The sequence below is a fragment of the Plutella xylostella genome, chromosome 23 (genome assembly GCF_932276165.1).
Source record: "Plutella xylostella chromosome 23, ilPluXylo3.1, whole genome shotgun sequence".
Taxonomy (NCBI): Eukaryota; Metazoa; Arthropoda; class Insecta; order Lepidoptera; family Plutellidae; genus Plutella; species Plutella xylostella.
The window spans coordinates 6,503,228-6,522,227 of NC_064003.1; the positions used below are offsets into that span (position 1 = coordinate 6,503,228).

At 37.7% G+C, this 19,000-nt stretch overlaps 2 protein-coding genes and 1 long non-coding RNA gene across 3 annotated transcripts; 1 reads left to right on the forward strand and 2 right to left on the reverse strand.

The window, feature by feature from the left end:
- Window positions 1–87: 87 nt before the first annotated feature.
- LOC119690366 (organic cation transporter-like protein) lies at window positions 88–11,098 on the reverse strand. The gene is made up of 8 exons (XM_048629614.1): window positions 10,937–11,098; window positions 10,261–10,618; window positions 9,773–10,180; window positions 8,826–9,516; window positions 5,016–5,058; window positions 2,283–2,637; window positions 1,657–2,064; window positions 88–1,505 (listed from the first exon to the last, which is right to left on the reverse strand). Exons 1-8 carry the CDS (start codon window positions 10,974–10,976, stop codon window positions 806–808), a joined length of 3,003 nt encoding a protein of 1,000 aa, XP_048485571.1. The 5' UTR covers window positions 10,977–11,098; the 3' UTR covers window positions 88–805.
- Window positions 11,099–11,642: 544 nt separating this feature from the next.
- On the reverse strand, window positions 11,643–16,504 carry LOC105386711 (organic cation transporter protein). The gene is made up of 4 exons (XM_011557327.3): window positions 13,828–16,504; window positions 13,228–13,567; window positions 12,443–12,850; window positions 11,643–12,339 (listed from the first exon to the last, which is right to left on the reverse strand). The coding sequence occupies exons 1-4, from the start codon at window positions 13,853–13,855 to the stop codon at window positions 11,643–11,645; spliced, it is 1,473 nt and encodes a 490-aa protein (XP_011555629.3). The 5' UTR covers window positions 13,856–16,504.
- Window positions 16,505–16,937: 433 nt separating this feature from the next.
- Window positions 16,938–17,249, forward strand: LOC125490441. The gene is made up of 2 exons (XR_007267677.1): window positions 16,938–16,996; window positions 17,217–17,249. It is a non-coding gene; the product is annotated as an uncharacterized LOC125490441 (long non-coding RNA).
- The last annotated feature ends 1,751 nt before the right edge of the window (window positions 17,250–19,000 follow it).

The window sequence follows — 19,000 nt, forward strand, 5'->3', positions numbered from 1 at the left end:
CTGCCTTTTATTACGTTGCCTTGACATTCACATCATTTGATTTCTAAATTTATCACAAAATTAAAATGATAATTCATTTGACTCTCCAAAAATAGGAATTGCACTTTATTGCTGTGCTATTTTCAGTTTATTGATCAACCGTGCTGATTACTTGCATCCGGTCTACCGAGCATGATAATGTTCACTGTTTGGATAATAGGACTTCTCTTATGTAATAGACTGTCTGGATGCAAGAAATGTTAGAATAACAATAATACAGTCTGTAGCAAAGAAATCTGACCTACTGAAAGAAATCTTAGTGATGTAATAATAAATAATAATCAGTAAGACTAGTTGTACTTATTCCCATACTTACTTGCCTATATACCTAGGCAAAGGCAAACTCCCAATATAAAGTGATTACTCGATCATAGCGAGTTTCATGTTCCTATTCAACAGGTTTATCCAGCAAAACAATACAATTCTGTTTATTTTTAAACAACTGAGAACAATAGGAGATATTTGAATTGTTGAAAAATAATCAATGGCTCAGAGGAATTTGGATATTTTTTGAGTTTTCATGTTTATATACATACAATTGAAGTAGACTTATGTATATGAAAGGAAATTGTAATACAAAATTATACAATAATCAATAGGTACTTCAAAGGCTAGGTATTTTCTAATGTAGGTATGCTAAACCTACACACATCATAGTACAATAAAATAAAATCAATGTATTTACAATAACATTATGAAACCATCATTTCACAACCCTATAAATATCACGGCTTCACCACAAAACGCTTCATCACACTATCACGTACTATTTCGGTGGCTTCGGTTCCTTTTTACCAAAGTTTTCACCTTCTTCTATCGTCGTCATCAGTTCACAACCTTTTGTTTCTGGCAAGAGGAATGCCACGAACCCTCCCACTAGCGGTACTATTGCAAACAGGAACGGTGGTAGCCACCAGGAGTAGACCTCCAGCTCGATGACTAGTGGCGCCACCATGGAGCCCACGCGGGCCATCATCGACGAGAACCCGATAGCGGCATTACGCACCACCGTCGGGAACAGTTCTGACGCGTAAAGGTACACCACCACAAACACTATGAAACTGGCCACCTGACCGACACTGGCCATGACCACCGACGCGACGCCGGACGGTATTACTAACAACGCCAGCAAGCACAAGGAACATATGAAGTTAAAGACGATGAGGAGCGTCCGTCTCCCGACCACCTTCATCAGCGGTATCGAGGTCAATGTCCCGACGAGCGTCAAACAGGCGCTGCTGAGTACGTTCAGGAACACGTCTCCGCTGAGCTGGCCCACGTACTGGCTGACTCCGTAGAAGCAGTAGCTACACGCCAGCCAGTTGAACGCCATGGCCAGGATGTTCTTCCGGATGTTCGGAGTGCGGAACAGGTCCAAGATGTTGCCCTTCTTAAGCTGGTTGGTTTCAATCGACGCTTGGTACGTTTTGACGTCGGTCGCGATGTTTTCTGTTGGACGGTTGTTTCTGGAAAGATTGTAAATAGGTAGTGTTAGTTATTTAATTGGGATCGATCTAAGAATGTCAATTATTCGTAGGGATATGGATCGATTAATAAATAATGAGGATTTAAAGCCAATTCCACATGTCCAAAAACATATATTTAGGAGTAACTCACACTTTGGCAACAGTCTCGATCAGTATGACCGCCTCGTCCGTCCTCTTCACAGCAATCAGCCAGCGCGGCGTCTCCGGCAAGAGGCAGAAGTAGCACAGCAGCACCACCGGCACCGCCGAGATCACCAGCTGGAACGTGGCGTAGTCCCGGATGAAGTAGCTGAACATCGGCAGCATTATATGACCCAGGTTGAACGGCACTTGGTAGCAAGCGGACACCACGTCGCGGTACTTCCCGCCTACAAACTCCATGACCATGACGAACCCGCACACCATGGTGCCTCCCACTGAGACTCCGACCAGGAAGCGGCAGAAGGAGAACCACCAGTAGTCGGTCATGATGGCCGCGAGTATCCCCGCCAGTATCTGAATGACCACCCCGACGATGAAGGGCAGTTTGCGGCCGTATCTGGAATGGGAAATGGATGGCTTTAAAATCTTTAAATTATAAAAGTCTAACTTCACTTAAAATTACGAGGATTGTTATATCAAATAATAATAATAAAATACAGGAATAATTATTTGATCTAAAGTTACGTTTAGAAACCCCATGATTCACCTTAATTCGGTGAATAACCTTTTTAACAACCTGTATACCTATAAGGATTATAGGACATAACATCTCACCTGTCAGATAAGATCCCGAAGACAATGCTTCCAATAAGCACTCCGAGTTGGAACAGAGTCTGGGTGAATCCAACCAGCCACTTTGACCCACAAATCAGATCCCACTCCATCACAATAGTGTTTGTGAATATGGACGTGTCATAAATAGGATTAGCACAGGGACAAGTGTTGTTCCCGCCATCTTGACATTCAAACGAAACTTTAGGTGCCAAAAATGCTATGGACAGCTGGTGGAATGCAACAGGGAATTTTGATAAAAAGACTAGAAGACACAGCAGCAATTGGTACTTTCCGAAAGATCCCATGCATTTTTGTATTGTGTCTATCTGGGGCTCCGATGATTGTTTCGGGTTATCTGAAAAAAAAACAACTTGAAATATCTTAACCAAGCTCAAGCAGTAAGAAGTTACCTACCTACACGAAGCTTATGTACACGGCTGTCATATGCCACCGCGTGATCAAATTGAAGCCACAACCACAATAATATGTTTTTTTTTTCAATATGAATCATGTTCATGAATGGAATTCCCAGGAAAACATAAGTAACTAATTGTAAACCTAAAACTAAGAATTACCTACCTACGTTACACGGCTAAACTACCTATACGATAGTTAGTTCTGTAGAACTTTTTTACTTCTTTTAGTTCTGAAGAACGCAACATAACCAATAGCAATACCAAATGGTCTTAAAAAAAAAACCTATAGTTACTTATGTGAAATCTCTGATACCTCATGAATTTTTTTACCTTACAATAATTTTGAGATTAATAAATATAAAATATAGATGGACACTTTACTATAAAAAGCACTCATTGGTTAAACTGATCAGCCTACTTCTTCAGTTGGAGATCAAATTTCATTTCATTTCATTTCATTACAACAATCCTTATAGTGTATAGGTAACTACCTACTCATGTAAATAAACAATGTTAGTATACTTAATTAATCGAATAAAATTTAATAATAAACACATCATAACATTAACCGGACGACCGGATGGCTATTATGATGTGTTTATTATATTGTAGGTACAATACATGTCACATCATAAAATTATAAACAAGAACTTAACTAAGTATGGAATTTTATCAGTGACGTTCTCAAACATGCGGGGCAACTCCCATTGTGGGACAACGCTGAAAGATATGGGTGTAGTATATGTATGGAGCTGATTATTTTAAACATAATTATCTAGAAGAATAGTAATCCGTTGAGGCCGGCTTTCTTCTACTTCGTTGGAGCTACACAACTGAGACAAACAAAGTCTTGTGATGAGAACATAAAGAATGCACATGTAACATTACATTTGCTAGTTAGCCAAGGCAACCGGAGTTCCATGTGGTATAACCATAGACTTAGTAGGTATACGCCAGTATATTACTAAGTCTATGATTGTAACACATGCTGGTACGAAAAAAATATGTTCCCCTTAGTAAAAAGTCACGTGACCATTATAGGTCTTATGGAAAAGTAAAGTACTTATATATTTTTATATTATTACCAAAACTCAGAGATCAAAAGTAGTTCAGAATGACCCCCTGAGCCACCCCCTTTCAACTTAGTATACCGTTTGGCAACACCCTGTACCTATAGGTATTCCGAAAAAAAAAATGTTTTGCCCTAGGCTACAATAGGATGTCTAGATACATAATATAGTAATTACTTATATGTATAGTGCCTCGAGTAAACTTTCTTTCAATTTTACATTACAATATTAAAAGGTCGAGTATCTTTATTTCATAATTATAACAAGATATTCATATCGTCTGTGACAAAATGCCCTTGTTTACTAGTAATCGCGTGATCCCGATAAATTATCGACGATGCTGCATGCTAGTAGTTGCACTTGCACATAGAAACGTTTAAACTCACATAGGTTACATAGGTATATTATAATTATTTGATCTATTTTACCTTACTTTACATAATTTCACATCCAGAAGTATGTAAGTACTTACTAATTATTTCGATGAACGTATACGTTAACCGAGAAAAAAATTAGCTAAGTACTTCAGAATATAGTTTTAGTTTAGCTTTTCTTTTAAGCAGGCTGGGAATAAAGAAAAACAATTATCCATATAGGAAATTAATTCCTTAGATGTAAATAATTAATTTAAATTGGATTAACTCCTCTGTAAGTAACAAACAAAGTAGGTATATAAATAGGTATATATAATGTTAATTTAAAACATCTGCTTTTCTTTACCTTTGGTGGTATTTTTTACTGTTATCGCTACTTAAACTTATCTTTAATCTTACTATTATCTTAACGTGCATTAGGATAAAATTCGAGCAAATAGAGCATAATATAATAATAAACCGGAATTTCTATTTGTTTCAAGGTTTACGCATTTTATTCATAAAAGATAACAAACTTAGCTAAAAGTGGTAAGTATTCGAACGTACGTGCCTTTCAGAAGTTTCTTTGTTAAGAATATAGTAAATAATTAAACTGTACCGATATGGTAACGATTTATGACATGAGTTAAAACTCCTTACCTACGATAGTTACGTGACGGTAAATCTTCGTACAGCAGAATATAATTGAATAAAATGTTATTTTCTTTTTTACCTGCGGCAAGGGCAAGGCTTCATTATTTAGAGGCTGCAACATGCACCAGCAAGGTTGAGGCCTGCTGGCGGATACTTGCGGCCTTAACGTTTGCAAAATCGGGGTTAACACACTCCATACACTATTAACACTTTCACTACAAAAACAAAACACAAACTTACCACCATTTTCCAAGTTAGTCTTCTGTTCCAGCTCCATGTTTATGTTTTACCATGTAGGTAGGTAGGTACTTTGTTTTAATTACTGGTATTTAGGGGTGTCACTAGGTTTGTTTTGCTTGTTGGTGGCTGTCCGGTGCCCGCGACCAGCACACGCCGACTGTCATTGGCGCGTGAACTGCGCTCTCGCTTCTCTCCGCATCATTCACCACTAGTTGTCCTCCACTTGTACTAACAACACTTCTCAAGAGACACTTATGTGCGTACAATACAGACCATGTTTGCTTACTGCACGAATGCGTTAAGAGACAAAAGTTGTGGTAACTGTGACGTTTACCGACTCGATTACAAGATACCCGTACTCTCATTGAGTATGAGTACTGAGTTGTCTGTGTATTAAATGTGTCTCTAATGTAAGGCAGAACTCAGTCAAGCGTAACTGATGCAGTTAAAATTTTAAAATGTAGCCCATTGTCGTTTTCCCCATCGGCCATAATAAATAGGTACGGGAAACTGAGATAAATATATGCATGCTGTAATTTTAATGACTCAGCACAATTATATAAACACATGTGACATTATTATCACACCATCCTATTCAATTTTGAAATATTATATGTATTAAATCATTATTGTATATATTTTTCGTTGATACTCAGAAACTTAAACGCACCGGTTTTTTACACTATGTAACTGTTTTGCCGAGCACCCAGGGTGGTTTTAAAAATAAGTTACCGAAGCACAACATGCATTACAATAGTCAAAAACGCTTTTGTCACTAGCGATCCCTTTTCCTACAATAGAAGTAGGTACGTACGTTTATATTCCCTTCTCAGTTCTCATTCATCTGTCAGTATAAACAAGTAAGAATGGACCATCATCGTCGGATGACGTCAGGGTGATGCCTTCTATCACCCACTGTTATCTATAGGTCTCCTTTTTTGTACGCCAATTCTTTCTGATCTACTGCTTCCCCGCAACCCTGCAGATGTCATCGGACTATCTATAGCTGTTGGTAGGTGGTCTGCCAACAGCTGTTGAACCATCACTAGGCCACAATTAGATCCTTGGACTAGGAAATTTCCCAGGCTGTGCAAATGGACACCACGCTTGATGAACCAATCTCATGGCTTCATGGTGTGATGCCGACACCAATGAACCGACTTGATGTCATCATACTCGTAATACAAAATAATAAGGTCAACTATTGCATTTACCGAAACCATTTAAGCAACAAGTTTTGCAGTTCATTCAAGTTTAATTTGGTGGTTTTTAATCAAGTTTTTTGGTATCAGAAATGTGAAGTCATAGCTCATTTTGTGCAAACCTGCAGCGATCTATTTATGAAATACTATTATTGGTATTTTTATAGTTATTTACCTGCCCCAGCATTTTTGTATTATTTTGTAATTTATTAACTATTACGTACTATCGAAAGCCTGACAATTACCCAGTTAGGTAGGTACTACATATAAACAAAAAATAGTAAGACATATAATAGGTACTTTCTCGTTGGTATTTATTAATGACATACTTAGTTGAAGAATGGCCATAAAGAAATGGTATTCAATCATCATCACGTAACAAAACAATTTGATTAAATCTTCGGTATCAGTAAATCATACATTACATAAACATCTCCATAATTCAGATCGTTAACAAACGATGTAATTTCATGTTTAAATGTTAAACCTTTATTTTTGTTTAACATTATAGTTAGTGCTACGAGCAATTGGTAGCTTGCCTGTGATATTTCGCACTGTATTAGATAGAACTATACAATTATAATTTTCAGTACATTGAAGAGCGTCAAACTATCTCTCCCCACAACTCAACGCTAGTGCATCGATGTATTACTATCGCTTCGGAAACGAAGACTTCACTGAGTACAACACAACAAACATTTGACTCCTTAAAATACGTTATCGAACAGGTGCCATGTTTGCCCTGTGATTATTCGTTAAATAAAATTAGGCGAATCAGAAATTCCTTATACAAAACTCGCACGTATTCGATAATGTATTTATAAATATTTACATTTATTGTTAATAGGGTAACTGAGCAGGGTCCAAATTAATGTACTTAGTTACTTGTGAGCATTTGATTTGCAATATTTAGTTGGTATGTCATATTTTGGATTGTCTTGATTTATCATTAGAGATACCTACTAAGGTTAGGCAATATGTAATAATGTCCTGCCTACGAAAAACGAAAAATAATGTTATCAAAAATATTTCGGTTCTAGTGTTCCTTGGTAGGTAGTCTATTTTTTTCTTTGTGTCAAAAATCACTCGAATAGCTTTGCATACAAAAGACATCAACGGGGTCCAGAACTTTCAAAAATAGTGATTATAATTTATAAAAGCCTACTTAATTATACAACTTATATACTTATGTATTTATGTACCTAACCATCATGCGAGTGAAAACGGGGTACATGGGTTCATCATGAGCTTTTGATTTTACATATATTATACGAGTATATTGGTACAATCTACTTCATCAGTTTTCACCATTCATATTTCCACCGTGTCATAAGTTAAAACTTATGAAGTTTTATACCGTTATCTTAACTATTAAAAACACTTTTGGTACAAAGTCTTTGGAAGACATAGCAGAGACGCGTTTATGAAATATGTAACCGATATATTAATTAAGGAACTTTACATATTACTTACATGAAAAGTTAAATCTACGAGTAAAGCATGAAATCGAATATTATTATGTCATCCAAACATTTCATTTAAGGTGCTATTATAGCCAGCACTACCGCCGCCAGTCGATAAAAATCATAACTTCCGTTTGAAAGCGTTTTTCCTAAAACTGCCCAGGCCTCGTCGTGCTAATCAAACCGCCGAAAGCTCCAAAAACGGCCGTATCTTCGGCAAATTCTACATTCCAGGCACCAGGGATTAGGGGGGTAGGTTATAAAAATAGGAATTAGAGTGGGTGGCCCCGGCAGTTTTTGGAAAAACGCTTTCAATCGGAAGTTATGATTTTTTATCGACCGGCGGCGCTAGTGCTGCGTGTAATAGCCCCTTAATTTATCCGATCCTTATGGGATTTACGTAGGTACATAATATGTAGGTACTTACATATATTTCTTGAGGCCGATATTACTGAATCTCAAACAACAACGGTAAGTACTTACTTTTACCAGGAAATAATTTTCTCATCATGAAATGATAATTAAAATTGTAGATATTTTAGGGCAACAACAAATCTATTAGGTTATGAGTGGTGACAGTTAATGCTCCTATCAATGTCACAAAAGTATGTCAGACGTTCCATTCCAACCAAGTTAAGAGTTCATTTAAGATGAGAGGTTCTGTTAAAATTATTATAAGGCACTCGTAATCTCTATCCTACCCTCTCCTACTCCTATAAATTATTTACAGGTAAAAAGTATATTAAGATAGAGGGACATATTCATCAATTCATCATATTGCGAATGATGGTACATAGCGTCTAGGTGTTTTATCTTTGAAAAAAGTAATCTGACTGTTTTATCATAAATATCTATTTAGATAACAACTACTTAATCCAAACTAGATATAATGTTTACAATGTTCATATTGACATAACATCAGTTAACATTAACATTTTACAATGTCACTAACAACGTCCTCTGTTGCTAGACAGACTGTCTATGTCTTCCTTAAAAATCCAAGTTAACATTTTATATTCGGTAAGTATATATAACATAGGAATTTACTTATAATTAATCAGTCAAACAAACAAACCAGCCTCTATCCTCACTAAAAATATAATACTTATACAGGTAACAGATACGTGTACATTACTGAACATCTATGACTTCCTTCCAAACGCTTCACCTTCCTCGATGGTGGTCATGAGCTCGCATCCCTTAGTCTCTGGCAGCCACAGCGCCACCACCAGCGCGGCACAGAGCGGCAACACCGCGAACCCGACCGGCGGCGCCCACCCCCCGTGCACCTGCAGGTCTATGACGAAGGGCGCCAACATCGACCCCGTCCGCGCCATCATAGAACATATCCCGAACGCCCCGCTTCTAACAACTGTAGGGAATAGCTCGGTACAGTATAGATACGCTATGCAAAAGTTGATGAAACTACACACTGTTCCAAACGCCGTCAGCGCGACAGTGACCGGCCCGTCCGGCACCACCGGCACAGCCAATAGGCACGCCGCGCACGTCACGCTTAGCGCCACCGATAACCTCTTCCTGCCCGATATCTTCACGAGCAGTAGCGCCCCGCTGCCGCCCAGGAGCATCGAGAGAGCATTGGACGCTGCCACGTTGATGAAGATATTCCCACTGAGCTGTCCCACGTACTGCATCGACCCGTAGTAGTAGTAACTCACACAGGCCCAGTGGAACGACATGGCCAGTATGTGCCTCCTAAGGTTCGGAGTGCGGATGAGGTCGAAGGTGGAGCCTTGCGTCTCTTCTGTCGCGTCTACAATGGACGCTCGGTACGCCGCCACGTCGGAGCGAATATTTTCTTTGCTGATATTATTTCTGTAAAAAAAACGACTATGTTTATATGTAGGTATCATAATGTTTCGATATAATATACCAAATTCTGTAATTTTTTAGGTTTCTGTCATAAGATGAGTATTGTATTGTATGACTGTATCATAGCTCTCAACCGCGGATGGGCCAATAAAATTTATAGTCGCTTGTCCGAGACAGTTATTAGTATGAATTACAAACAACCCGTTCCAAATGTAAAGAGTACAATCTTAAATTAGGTAAAAATTGAGAATAAACTTACATAAGAGCAACTCGTTCCAATATCTTGACGGCCTCCTCAGTCCTGTTCACAGCAATCAGCCACCGCGGAGACTCCGGCAGTAGAAAGACATACAGGATGAAAAACAGTGCCGGTATCGATATAGCTAGCTGAAAATCAGAGTAGTCCCTGAAGAAGTATCCAAAAACTGGCAGTACAGTTAACGCTACATTGTAGAAGCTGTTGAAGACTATGGAGACGGTGTCCCGGCTGTCTTTGCCGACGAATTCCATGAGGATGACGAAGCCGGTGCACACGATGCCTCCGAGACTGGCGCCGATCACCACTCGCAGCAGGCTGAAGGTCCAGTAGTCCTTGACGTACGCCGCCACCACACCAGCGGTTAGCAGGAGGACTCCAGCGGTTATGAAAGACTTTTTCCTCCCAAAACAAAAAAGAACAGTTTTAATTAATAACTTCGGCAACAGCTGCAAGTGCAAACATGAGAAGGTTACTTTAAAATAACTTACCGGTCAGAAGCTATGCCAAAAATTATACTTCCAATAAGAATTCCAAACTGGAAAAGAGTCTGCATGAAACTAGCAAGATATTTTCTTTCACAAATCAAGTCCCATTCCGTAATAACTGTTCTTGTGAAAACTGTTGTGTCGTAAATAAGATGGGCGCAGGGGCATGTCTGATTTCCTGAATCTTCACAAATGAATGAGACTTTTGGAGCCAGAAATACTATTGCCATTTGATGAAATGCCATTGGAAACTTTGTTGCAATCAATATGGTAAATAAATAAAACTGGTATCTCCCAAAAAATGCGCTAACGTTTTGTGTTGGATCCGCAGGAGCTTTTTGTGGGGATTCGTTGCTAACATCTGAAAAATAAATAGGTAAGATTGATATTGAAGTTGTTAGTACACGTACCTATACTTAGGTACATTCACTAGACCCCCCCTGTTACAATAGAGTAAAACATAATAATTAAGTATGTAAATAAATCTTATATAGCTACATTTTATACTAAATGAAGACACTCAAATTATTAGGAACTTATTTTTTTATAATGAACGTTACATTATAAAATACTACGTGCATTTGTTTTATTTTAGGAACAGTCGCAGAAGTTAATACCCCTTATTGAAAACCTGTAATAGTAAACGGGACACAATATTAAAATATAAATAATGCATTACCTTGTATTTTCCTTTCCATCTCAGTTCGCGAGGCTGTCATAAGATGTGTATCTAACTGATTAATGTGCTCTCTTCTCACTGATTCTGCTATTGTGATTGTATGCGCGTGTAAGTAGGTACTATCTCGTAAGATGATAGGTATTATACCGATACAGTACAGCCTACCTATGCATGTCTGTGTCATTTTAGTTTTAACTCCCGACGTAAACGTAGGGATGTTATAAGTTTAATGTGTCCGCGTATTTATGTGTGGTAGCGCAACTCTCAATGGGCTGAACGGATTTTCTTTTTGTTTTTTTTCTAAGCCATAGGTAATTTATATACGAGTAGGTACTAACACGAGTATTCATAGCCATGTACTTATAGAAAATCTGTTTTATATTTTTTTCTCATACCTTGCTAGCAGACTGGCCTGTGATTTAATTGAACTGTGGAAATAATTAGAACTATGTTGGTGATATAGTTAGGAATGTCTTTTTAAAATCTAGAGTTAATTTTAAATTTATTTGTAACTATTTTGTTCGTACAACTTTTCTTCGTACACTTAAATAAATTTGTAAATTTAAATTGTTTAAATAACTTTAGATATCTTCAGCCTAAGTTCCACGATACAGGTTCGCCTAGTGTGGAACTTGCAGCCACATCACAAATGTACTTAAACAATTTGTTAATAAACGTTTTTACTTTTACTTAGTTTTTTTTTTACTTAATGTTTGGCACTCCCTTTCCTTTTAGCGAACTGCTCTCCCTCCTCCACGGTGGTCATGAGCCGGCACCCCTTCGTCTCCGGGAGCAGCAGTGCCACGAGCGCGGCGGCCAGCGGCGGCACCGCGAACACCACGGCCGGCACCCACGCCCCCCGCGCCTGCAGCCCGATCACGAACGGGGCCACCATCGAGCCCACGCGGGACAACATCGTGAACACGCCCACCGCCGCATTCCGAACCACTGTGGGATACATTTCAGAGCAGTACAATGATGCTACGAGAAAGATTATCATTCCCGTGCCGAGACCGATGCAGGCGAAGGCGACCGCGATACCCCCGTCACTAACAGCTAAGAGCAGGAGACTGGCGCCGCAAACGAGGAACAAGGAGACGAATATGGTCTTCCGTCCGGTGATCTTCATGAGTGGCATGGAGAGTATTGCTCCAATCGCAGCGACGGTGGCGCTCGCGGCCACGTTCAGAAACACGTTGCCTCCCAGTTGCCCCACGTACTGTGAGACTCCGAAGACGCAGTAGGAGCATGAGAAGAAGCAGAATGCCATGCAGACGGTGTTGCGGCGCAGCGCGGGAGTGCGCACGAGATCCAGAACGTTTCCTTTGCGCAGTTTGGTTTGTCCCAATGTTTTTTCGTAAGCTTCTACGGTGGCTCTTATGTTTTCTGTCGGGCGGTTGTTTCTGAAAAAGAAGCCTATTTGAAGCGTGTAAAGTTAAAGGATTCCATAGATTGTCAGACACTGTGATAATGGCAAACAAACTGTAACTTAAAAGTACAACTTACACGCGAGCCACTCGCTCCAAAATCAGCACAGCCTCTTCTGTCTTCTTCGCCGCTATCAACCACCGTGGCGTCTCCGGCAGAAGAAACACGTAACTTATGAACACCACCATCGGTAGGGAAGTAGCCAGTTGGAACTGAGCATAGTCTCTGAACAGATAAGCCAGTCCCGGCATAATAATGTAACCGAAATCATAGTGTAGGGAAAACCATGCGGCTATGGAATCTCTATACTGAATTCCAGCGAATTCCATGAGGATGACGAAACCGGTCACCATAGTGCCTCCGACACCCACGCCGACGAGGAAACGGAGTAGGGTGAAGGACCAGTATGTCGGCATGTAGCCGTTAGCGATTCCTGAGCTCATCTGCACGAATAAAGCTAGCAGAAATGTGTATTTCCTTCCGAACCTGAAAAAGTGGTTATATTTAATTTGTAATATTTAGTTTTAGCTGCATATGTAACTTCTCATTATGTTTGTGGGTCTAGGTAGATATGTATATGTAGGTATGATATAAGTATGGTCTTGATCACGATGATACCCGAGGTGAATGACAGCCAGACTATTAAATTCTGTTTCTGTCTGTACCTACCAGTACCTACGGATCAATTTAATTCTTCTCTCAATGTGCCCTTGTGCAGTTTCATTCACCTTAAGCCGTTATCTATACTTTCCTTGTGCCTTCATACATTCACGTGTAACGAACAGCTTAAGCTGATAGTTTACATAGAGATTGTCCAGCAATACTCATAGATACCTGTTGCTTACAATGTAAAATAAACTCACTTATCAGAAGCGACTCCAAACAAGGCACTTCCAAACAGCGAGCCGAGCTGAAACAGTGTTTGCGTGAGACTGACGAGCCACTGCCTCCCACAGATCAGGTTCCACTCCATCACTATAGTGTTGGTGAACACAGATCGATCATAAAGCGGGTCATCACAAGGACACGTCTGATTCCCGGTGTCCGGGCAGATGTATGACACTTTCGGAGCCAGGAATATGATTCCCATTTGATGGAACGCCATCGAGTATTTGGTCAAGAATATCAGGATGCACAGGTAAAGTTGGTATTTGCCGAACGATCCTATAATATTTTGTATCATGTCCTTTGGTGGGTTCTTAACTGAAAATAAGTAAATTAATCCATTCCTTAGGTACCAGGTAGGTCTGGTGGGGTTGAAAAAAAAACAAATATTAAACGTTTCTTATTAGATAATTAGTACAATGTTATTGTTAATGTCGGTAATAAAATGGAGATTTGTTATAGTTACCTAGGTACTGTGTGATTCGAGTTAAGCTAGGTGCAAAGTACCTAGGGGTGCTCTTGCAGCACACGGCTTTGAATACACATTCATAGGTAATAAAATAAATTACAACAGTTACCTGCATTTCCATTTTTGCGGACATCCATTTTGACACTGTGCGGGTAGATATTTAAATAACCTCAGATAAAACTTAACTTTCGAGATAATCCATAGATACTCGACTGCACACATGTAGTGATAAGATGATAATGATAACTGTTGTTTAGCCAATCTATGGCCATTGTTTATTGGGGAGGAGCAGTGGTTCCTAACTGGTGGACTTTGGAGGCCCACGCACCTGCCACCTATAGCTACTCCTCCGCTGCCACCAGAATATTTGATCGAAGCATACTATATGGATTTATGTCTATTTTCACTCCGATACTTTCAATACATTAACTTTTCTTATCGAATAAGTAGTTAGTACCTACATTAAGAAGTATAATATACCTACGCGTCTATGCCTACGCAATTAAAATAAAAGCCTTTTTTCTTTAATCATATTTATTTATACACATCTCTTTTGAATTTACTGTCTATTTACATAACATGATAAAAGTCTATAGTAATAAAATAATAAAGTATTTATGTTTGTGAATATTTTCACACACTATCTTTTGTTTGACGCGTATTTTATATAATTATTAATTATACATTTAAAGAGATTAATTATATACATTATATAATTCAGTAAGCGCCCGAACTTTTAATAAAATTATAATATTTATTTGAATTTTGACTTAGATCTAAACAGTACACAATACTAAAAGCTATTTTAGACCTGTTATTTGTAATATTAGCGGGATTGCTTTAAAGTAGAATATTTTGTGAAATATTTATAACTATTTCAGGAGTTAAAAAAATATTATTAACCATGACTTGATATGGGTAAAGAAACAGATACAGAAATACTTCAAAAGATTGATTCAGTATTATAAAGAAAAAATGCACTATAATCACTAATTTCACACACAATTTAATCACGAGAGAGCTGAGCAATCAGAATAATCGAACCTACTCTAAATAAAACTAAACATCAAAGGAATTAAACTGAATCTGACGCTTAAAACGATTTTATAAACCGTAAATAAATTTGTGATAACAAAACAAAATGGTTTACATCTTCATATACACAAACTGGTGACTACCACGTCTAAGGTGTTGACAATTTATTATTAAATATTATCATAGAACATAAATAAGGACCATTACTTTCTACTGTTATGCATGATTATTTACATAAACATAATAATTCTTATTTTAATCAATTTTATCAAAATAAAGACAATTCTCTCCAGCCATCAAGGTCTACTACTTATAAATCAACACATTCTTATATTATTCATTTATCACGATAACAGATAATATAGAAATATCACATGATGAAATGTTAAAACATTAATGTAACAATACAATGAAATGGCAATTACAATTAAATACCACAGACCAAATTAGATTTTAAATTAAAATAAACATCATCTTCATTCACGCAAAAAGGAACTAAAATTCAGGAATAGGTGTATGTTCGGTTTTCTTTTTTCCTTTCGATGTCGAAAAGTATTTTTAATCTGGTTACGGGTCTTGTAAATAACGGATAACCACAGTCATATTATATTGATCAAAAGGAGATCCAAGTAGTTAAATGCAATAAAGACCATAGCTACCAACCTATTTTGTTTATGCAAAAATCCCTCTTTTACAAAGGAAACAACTGACTACTTATCTTCTTAAAACAAAATAATATAACCCTTGCATTCAATTAATCAATTTAAATGCCGCATTAAATATTGAGTAAGTCGTAATGATTTTAAGGCACTACTCAGACCGACAAACGTATTTAAATGAAATTCGAGCAAAAGTCATACAACATTCTCATATAATACTGTGTTGCAAAAGTGGTACAGTAATCCGAAAAGGGGTGACTCAGGATGTCATTCTGTCAACAACTTTTGGATATTCACGATCACCATCAAATATACATGATACTGTGTTAAATAGGTCCCTTTGAATATATCTATGAATGCATGGGTTACACAAAATAATGTTTCAATGAATATTAGTTTAGTAAAAACATCAAAACGACAATACTGTATGATATAATGGCCTCCAGACAGGATGTAGAAATACAATGTCTGTTAAAAATGTATTATTATCATTAGTAAGCATATTAAATCACAGCTACTATTTATCGGTGTCCTTTATCAATACCTATTTTAATATTTAATGTGCATCGTGGGAATTATCATTAAGTACTAACACTGAAAGGCACTAAGACCTAATCTACAGGATTTCTGTACAAAACTATTAAAAGGGCAGAGTGATTACAATTTGTTATAAAGACAAATAGGCAATTTTAAGACTAGCCAATTTAATTACAAATACGAGGCACACTATAATTATTACTTTGTCGATAAAATATTGAACTATCGAAAATTACTTACAATTTATTCAAAAATATAATATTGCATTTGCAAATTATGTGAAATAGCCCTCTGATTTTAATAACACTTGTGTTCTCACTTGTCCGGCTTAGTAATAATCAATTCTATACAACATAGATGAGGTTTTAGTCTGAAATATATGTACACTAATATTCCCGAAGACAATAGTGCTGCATACTTTTATAAGTCCATATCGCAAAATTTGTAATGAAGTAATTTAACTCCGAAATGTAGACTAGTCTTAGATCGCAACATTCGGCTCACCTCTATCCACCAGCCGAAATAACATTACACTTAAGAAATACACTGCCATTTTCTTTACGAGGGCTACACCGAAAAGATCGGGAATAGAATACTTAGGGTGCGTTGCACCATTTAACTTTAACTATTACAAACGTCACATCGTCTGTCAAAGCATCGGTTAAGCGTAAAATTGGTTGCACCATTCAACTATGGTTAAAATGACGTCATAACTTTAACGATAACCATAACCACCCCATGTTGGCCGGTTACTGTTAAAGTTAAAGTCAGGTAGCTGTCAAACCCGTTGTATAACCTCAAAGTAACAGTATTACGTACAAATATTAATATTCAATAATTCTTATCATGTCGTTTCTACGTGAAATAGTGCTTGAAACAAGTTCCTCAGAAATTGAGATTGAGGTGGAGTAAGTACGGAACTTACGAAATATGAAGAGAAAGGTGTACTTTCAGAGAACTGATAGATTCGCAGGTTCCAGGTCTCAAAAATGTGGCTCGTGTGTTGGCTTTAAAACTAGAACCTTTCTTACTGCCTCCAACGACGAAGTAAGTGCACCTATTATTATGTTGTAGGTGTAATGATCATCTTCACCACCAAATAAGCGTCCACTTCTAGCCATGGGCTCTTCCAAGGAGCGAAACAACACTGTGCCCTCGGCCTTCCTTATCCAGCCACTACCGGCTACCTGCCGGTTGCCGGTTCAGCGCAGCAATCTAATATCAAAGTAACCTACGTAACTCTTTAATTGAATAACCTTGTTTTCAGAAATTTTGCAATCACTCAAATACAGAAATATATCAATGAAAATAAGGACAGAACTAAGAAGAGTGCAGCCCATTATTGTGGCTACGGCATAGCTGCATAATATATTATGTAAACAAAATAGAGACCCTGTGCTGTACCACCAGCTAGGTTTTTTATGATGATTCATCATCTGATGAAGAGGAACCTGTCTATGCAGTTAACAGGAATGATGAGCATAATCGAAGGATGTCAATAAATAATTTTTTTAATAGATTACATCGTTAGTTTTTATTTCAACTTGTTAAGAATTAATTAATAAGATAATTAATAATAAAGGCTTCTATTCTATTCTATTCTCTGGGGGTGTAAGTACCTGCACCTGGCTCTCTCGAATGGAACCTTTGTGCATATCCCCAAGGTCTAAACTGCCTTCCAAAGCTTGGACCATTTCTCCACCACGCTGGTACACTGCGGGTTGGTGGGTTCACATATCTAGATGTGCTAAATCTAGATATGCAGGTTTCCTCACGATGTTTTCCTCACCGTAAGAGCGATGGTATACATTGTACTTATGTTAAAAGAACTCATTGGTACATGTCAGCGCCGGGATCGGACCCGCATCTCTGGCGTGAGAAGCGGGCGCTTACCCGACTGAGCTACCACCGCTCTTAATAAAGGCTTATTAGAGTCTACTTTGTCGCGGGTTTTATTGATGATAATCTTTTGGTCAATATTTGGAGGAACAACAGACTTAGTTCCTATGACATGTTGACTTTGAGTGCTTTGACAGAGAATGACGGCTACAATGTACTCTGTGACGGCTTCAGTCCGACAGCTAGATTTGGTATTGCCTTACATAAAAACGTTTCCCACAATAACTTTGGGGATAATTATGTCTCAAACGACTAGCAACCCTAATAACATTAACAATGACCGACGATTTGATGGTGCAACACGTTACAGTAAAATATTAACTATAACGACTCTGTCATTGCTAAGTTTAACCTTAACTATTACGATAACCGGGATGTTGATGCAACCCACCCTTAGGAATAAATTAGAGTGAAACCTTTTTAATGATCCGCACACAATAAAGATAGTTTATTATGCATATGTTCGCAGCATATTAGAATACGCCTGTCATATTTGGTCACCCCAATATGTTATATACAAAACACAACTGGAGCGTATACAAAAAATATTTATCAACCACCTAAACTATCGTGCTAGAAAACCCGTGGACGCGTACATAGATGGGTGCAGATTGCATGGACTGTTAACGCTAGAAGAACGCAGAACAGTGCTTGATATGTGCTTGCTGTATGACATCGTGCGAGGATTACTAGACTGTCCTGAGCTGGTAGGTAGCGTGGGATACCGAGTACCAGGCCGTCGCACCCGTCATACGCCTTTGTTTCACGTTCCATCTTGCTCCACTAATTATGCTGCTAATTCTGTACTCAACCGAATAACACAGACTTTCAACAAGAGATTCGGAAATATTGATATTTTTAACTGTTCTAAAATGTGTTTTAAAAAACAAATTATAGATATACTCACAAACAGATAACATCTATCCTACCCCTATCATTACCAATTCTAATTTAATTAATTAATTTAATGTATTAATTATACCTATATATTTATATGTATGTATTTGATAGTAAATTTTTACTTATCGTAAGTACTTATGTATGTATTGTAATTATGTATTATCTATTTAATATTTTTATAACAGTAATTTAGATATACAACTTATATTTATTAGTATAATTAGTCTTAATTCCTATTTCTTACCCTATCCT

Coding starts and splice junctions, on each gene's coding strand:
- LOC119690366 (XM_048629614.1), bottom strand. CDS start 10,976: ATGACAGCCTCGCGAACTGAGATGGAAAGGAAAATACAAG. Junction 9,517..9,772: donor TTGGAACGAGTTGCTCTTAT/GTAAGTTTATTC, acceptor TTTTTTTTACAG/AAATAATATCAGCAAAGAAA. Junction 2,638..5,015: donor GACTAACTTGGAAAATGGTG/GTAAGTTTGTGT, acceptor TTTTTTTTTCAG/ATAACCCGAAACAATCATCG.
- LOC105386711 (XM_011557327.3), bottom strand. CDS start 13,855: ATGGATGTCCGCAAAAATGGAAATGCAG. Junction 13,568..13,827: donor CCGCAAAAATGGAAATGCAG/GTAACTGTTGTA, acceptor ACTTATTTTCAG/TTAAGAACCCACCAAAGGAC. Junction 12,340..12,442: donor TTGGAGCGAGTGGCTCGCGT/GTAAGTTGTACT, acceptor CTTCTTTTTCAG/AAACAACCGCCCGACAGAAA.